Source organism: Priapulus caudatus, unplaced genomic scaffold (genome assembly GCF_000485595.1).
Source record: "Priapulus caudatus unplaced genomic scaffold, Priapulus_caudatus-5.0.1 Scaffold35, whole genome shotgun sequence".
Taxonomy (NCBI): Eukaryota; Metazoa; Priapulida; class Priapulimorpha; order Priapulimorphida; family Priapulidae; genus Priapulus; species Priapulus caudatus.
The window spans coordinates 616,607-621,741 of record NW_014577096.1 but is presented as its reverse complement, the minus strand read 5'-3'; the positions used below and the strand labels follow the sequence as shown (position 1 = coordinate 621,741).

At 44.4% G+C, this 5,135-nt stretch overlaps 1 protein-coding gene across 3 annotated transcripts in view; it reads right to left on the bottom strand.

The window, feature by feature from the left end:
• Positions 1–4,870, bottom strand: part of LOC106817751 — a 12,438-nt gene extending 7,568 nt beyond the window's left edge. Inside the window, exons 1-5 of one of the 3 annotated variants that reach the window (XM_014822449.1) lie at positions 4,737–4,870; positions 4,276–4,465; positions 3,053–4,030; positions 2,636–2,682; positions 2,243–2,383 (exon numbers count right to left, since the gene is read on the bottom strand). In XM_014822449.1, the coding sequence (XP_014677935.1) occupies positions 2,243–2,383; positions 2,636–2,682; positions 3,053–4,030; positions 4,276–4,429 (1,320 nt within the window). In that variant the 5' untranslated portion in view covers positions 4,430–4,465; positions 4,737–4,870. The remainder of the gene's footprint in view (positions 1–2,242; positions 2,384–2,635; positions 2,683–3,052; positions 4,031–4,275; positions 4,466–4,736) is intronic. The other 2 variants (XM_014822467.1, XM_014822459.1) reach the window with 2 other exon arrangements.
• Between the last annotated feature and the right edge of the window lie 265 nt (positions 4,871–5,135).

Sequence of the window (5,135 nt, the reverse complement as noted above, 5' to 3'; positions counted from 1 at the left end):
ATATATATATATATATATATATATATATATATATATATATATAGCCGTATATTAATTATGACGTTGATTCGTTGGCGACCGCGCCGTGTTGTATCACAATAACTTGCTGCAATTGACAACGTTTGCTTTTTCCTCGTTAACCCGGAGAACAAAAATTGAGTAGACTCGCTTTTCTCATACACACACCCACACAGTTATGTAACACTGTGGGTGAGACCAAATGTGTTTCCAACAAACAGAAGCAGGTTCCTGCGCTTCTGTTTGTTAGAGGATATATGACGCATATATATATATTCGACATGCACGGACTGCGCTTGTATATGTTCGATAGCAACACACCTGTACATCATGTTCGGTGTGGTCGCTGAAAGCAACGTGGTTAACGATATACGATCAAGAGCGTATAAAGAAGGATCCTTCTATATACGCTCTTGATACGATACTACTGCATCATTAGACAGAGCCGCGTGGGCGCCGAAAATTAACCGCGCGCATAGATTTCCCGGTATACTATAATTACGGTCAGAGGTTACATATTTCGATATTTGCGAAATGTCGGCCTAGCGTAGACCACGGAACATTTATCTGTGTGTATGTGTATCTGTGTGTGTGCGTGTGTGTGCGCGCGTGTGTGTGCATGTATATGTGCGTGTGTGAGTGTGTGTGCGCGCGTGTGTGTGTTCGCGCGCGCGTGTGGGTTGAAGTGTGCGTACGAACATGTGTAAATAACGTCTGTAAGTTCTAGACGTTTTTGACAGACATATAGCGTTTCTAACCAATATTCATTACATCAGTGAATGACATCGATTGCATAAATTCTTAATAGACATGCACTGAACTCCACTGATTGATATATATATATATATATATATATATATATATATATATATATATAACCGAGCGACCGACCTAGCGACCGACCGACCGACGGCACAACTGATAACGCCACACCAGTGCTATCTATAATGTGTAATATACACCTTGGTGGTGGGTTTACTTAGCCCACAAAAGAATCGCATCATTGCTTTATACGAAATCTAATCACTATTGATAGATGAAAGCTATACGTTGCTATAAAGCCGTAAATAAAAAACACACAGCCGCACAACCGTTTTTGTGTAAAACTCTAACACATGTAGTTCGATCGGTGGTGTACGTATAGGTACAGTGCACTCTACGGAAACTCGATGCCCCATTGTTTGTCCAATTCTCATTGAGTGATCAGTTTACGGGTGATTAAGTGATCAGTGAGGAGATTAGAGGCACAGATAAAGGGGGAATGTCACGGGACAGGCTCGTCGAAAATTGTCTCCGTTTTAATCAGGGATGATTGTCAAGGCGCCTGTTCGGATAATTAAATGAAACAATGGCGTTTACAATGAGTCATCATCGTTATCTGTGAACCACGTAACCAAGCTGTTACAACTTACCTGTGATGCATAAATTCGCAACTAGCTATACTCATAGTGTTGACTTTCTTTATCTATCTTCGCAGACATTTGTTTCTACTACAATGCATCTTGTTGCTGTATCTGACGTCGTTACAAGAATCGCAATGCAGCGATGTAATCACCTCGTCGGCAAGCGGAACTGGAAGCGCCGCCATTGACGCCATTTGGGATGAGATGATGGCCCGAATGGAGAGCGTGTTGGCCTTTTACAGAGATACGGGTCAGATGAGCGAGAATCTCCCTAGCAACAATGATATCCAAATTAATGGTAAAAGTCGTTTGTTTCAATTATATATGAGTTCAGCGTTAGTTATGCGCCTAGTTAGTAAAGAAATGCATTAGAAGATTTTGGTTTTAACAAATGAATGAAACAAAATAATAAAGAATATGCAAAAACTTTGCGAAAGGCGGTGTGTATTAGCTTCACAATGAACGTGTCCGCAGTGAACGTGTTACTACGGGAATTCAATGCGCCTAGTAAAGGAATTCGCATTATGACGAACAAAGTGAGCACGAATCTTTCATGAGCGCACGTAAGATTGCACACGTACACACGCACAAACACACTCACAGACACACACGCGCGCGCGCGCACGCACTTGTGTGTGTGTGTGTGTGTGTGTGTGTGTGTGTGTGTGTATGTGTGTGTGTGTGCGTGTGAGTGTGCGTGCATATATATAATGTAATGTAATCAGGAGTGTATCAGATAGATAGATATTATAGTCTATATATATAGTCTAGATGATGAAGCAGATGTGTAGAAGGACATATTATATAGCGTCATATCTTACCTGTGTGCTAAGAATACGCCTCGCCCTTCTCCTTCGTCGCAAACCTCTTAAGACAAAGAAGGCTAAACCAAAGAAAGCACTCCCAGCCAGCACACCAGCTATTGGTTCAACTAGCCGTACCGAATAGAATCTATCTGCCAACTAAAGAAACATTAGTTTAGTAAATTAGAATTTATCGGTAAATGTGTATACGAGGCGGTTCGAAGCGTATAATTAATTGCTAAAAATCTCGAAGTTAAATAATAATCAACAACAAAATTGAGACAAAAAGAAATTAATTAATCTAAACAACAACAATAGCAGCAACATCAACAACAACAATAACAAAAATAACGGATATGAATTATCTGAGAATGTTCGTAAACAACGTTAATTATATCGGTACAAACGCACAACCCATATTTTGGCCGAGGTAGCGCCGGGCTGGTTGACATCTGCTCCTGAAATAAATTATGATGATAAATTAAAATTAAAAGTGTCATAATTCGTTCTCATTTGAGTACCTTACGTAACAGCGCGCAGTTTAAGAGTGCATGCATGTTTAGGACTTCGCAATGATACCCCACAAGGAAATGACTTGGTTTTCCGTCATTGTATGTACCTCTTGCTGCTCACCACACAATCGGCCTTGCTGTTAAGCGCTGCCCACCTGATGCCAGACATGTGCTGCGCGTTGCGCGATGCATCATCCGTAAATTTGTACGCACATAATTAGTCGCGCGTAACTGTCATAATTATCCGCTGCCAGTTGTTCGCTGGTGGCATCTGCGTCACGCACGCAGTCACCGGTGCGCTCGCAAGTGCACTTACCTGCGATCGAAAGGTAATCAGCACCGGCGTCATGATGCTCCGTGACTGCCACCTGAGTCGGAACACGAATTCCGTCGGCCTCTTGACCTTTGGCCTCCTCGTCGCCATTGATGGTGGACGAAGCCATCGGCGCTGTCGATGACTCATGCGTCTCGCCTCTGTAGTAGAAGAGCGTATTGAGAAAGTCCCAGAAGCCCGCCTCGTCGTCGCTCGCGTCGTTATTGTCGCCGTCGTCGTCGTCGCTGCCGGTAGCGTTAATCGACTGAGTCGGTAGCGTTACCCGCGAGGTGTCGCTGCTGTTAGCGGACGTCTCATTACTGGTGCTTGCCGCGTATGCGGACTCGTCGTTCTCAATGTCGCCGCTCAGGGAGCCACCGTCGGCAAAATCCGAGACCTTACCCACGTCGTCCGGGGCGTTATCGAAGCCAAACATGGCGTCGATTAATTTGTCCCAGTCTTCATCCGTAAGGTCGTCATCATCGTTCGATAAATCCGGCCTCGTTTCTCCCGGTCGTATCTGTGTCTCTAGCTCATTTGTCGTACTTCCTTTCGCGTGTGAGCCGAGCGTCGTGACGCTATCTTCATACGTGGAATCGTCGTTAGGCGTAATTACTTCTGCGGGTATGGTCGCTGTGTCGAAACTGGCTTGATTTCGACCGAGCAGCTGACCGATGTCACCTGCCGCCCAAGCCTCTTGTGCGTTATCTCCACTGATTGACGGCGCTGCCGCATTTGATTTCGAGGAGACAATCTCGCTTTCGTAAATCGGTTCGAATGACGTGCGCGTATCGGTACTCGATTCCCAGCTCTCTGTCGCATCCCCTACTTGAAGCACGCTGGCCGTCTCAGTTGGTAGCGTTTGTTTGAAAGTACCATGTATCCATTCAGGTTGATTATCGTCATACAGCTCATCATGCCACATGTCCTGCTTTATCTCGTTGCCAGCTTCCGCGTTTGGGTTGGCCTGCCACTGGTCACCTAAACGATGAAATATCCGCGTGTGTTTTTTACTTAGTTTTACTTACCGCTTTCTTACATTCGTCACCGATTAAATTCGACTTTCGATATCTTCCCCACTATTCGAACCCCCATTTTATACGTGTATATGTTATGATTTGTGCTAGAATGTTTTCTACGTGACGTTACTGATTCATTTCGTTTCGCTTATCCTTGACCACCATCCTTCCATGATTGTAATATTGCGCGCTCGTACACATACGTACCCCATTCTACATTATCTTGCGCAGAGCCATAAGGCAGAGCATCACCGCCGTCTCTTCGCTGAATTCCTGGCGATCTAATTGTGCGCGTTACGGCGTAAGGAACTCCCACAAAGAGGAATATGTCTAGCAGAAACCAGCTATATGATTTCGTCATCTTACTGCTTCGTCAGCGAAAGGAGCGGCTGGTCATCTGTATAGTGATTAAATGTACTTAGGGAATGATTACGAATATTCTTGCGCCATGCGAATTAATGAAGGTCGTTTTTTTCAATAGAAAGCAGGTATATGTGACGCAAGAGGCAATAAAGTTCCGACTATACAACGACATGCTATTCATCATGGATATTTGACACGTATAGGCATGTAATCAATAATGGCGCATACAACGGTTGCTGCATTTATTCGCAGATTATAATAAATGGAATTATGATCGTTATTGCTAACATGCAGAAATAACGTACGAGAACTTACTGACGCTGTCAAAGACAGAAACGCTGAAACTCCTCAACGCTATATAGACAAAGCTCTGCCCGTAGGAATATGACGTGTCACCTGTAATGTACGCTGCTGCGTCTACACAGGCGTGTAATCATCTAGATGCCCGTGCATCAGGTTTTGGACGGATATTTAGTGTATGGAAACAGACGGCTCTGTTATGCAGAGGACATGTAGCGCCGAGCACCTGTTACCACTGCGGCGGAAAATTTACATGCACGTATAATACGACGCATGTGACGAGACCGAGAGAGAACAAGAAAACGAAAGAGAGGGAGAGAGAGAGAGAGAGAGAGAGAGAGAGAGAGAGAGAGAGAAAGAAGGAGAGCGATGGGGAAGAGTGAGTAAGCGGGGAAGAGAGAGAG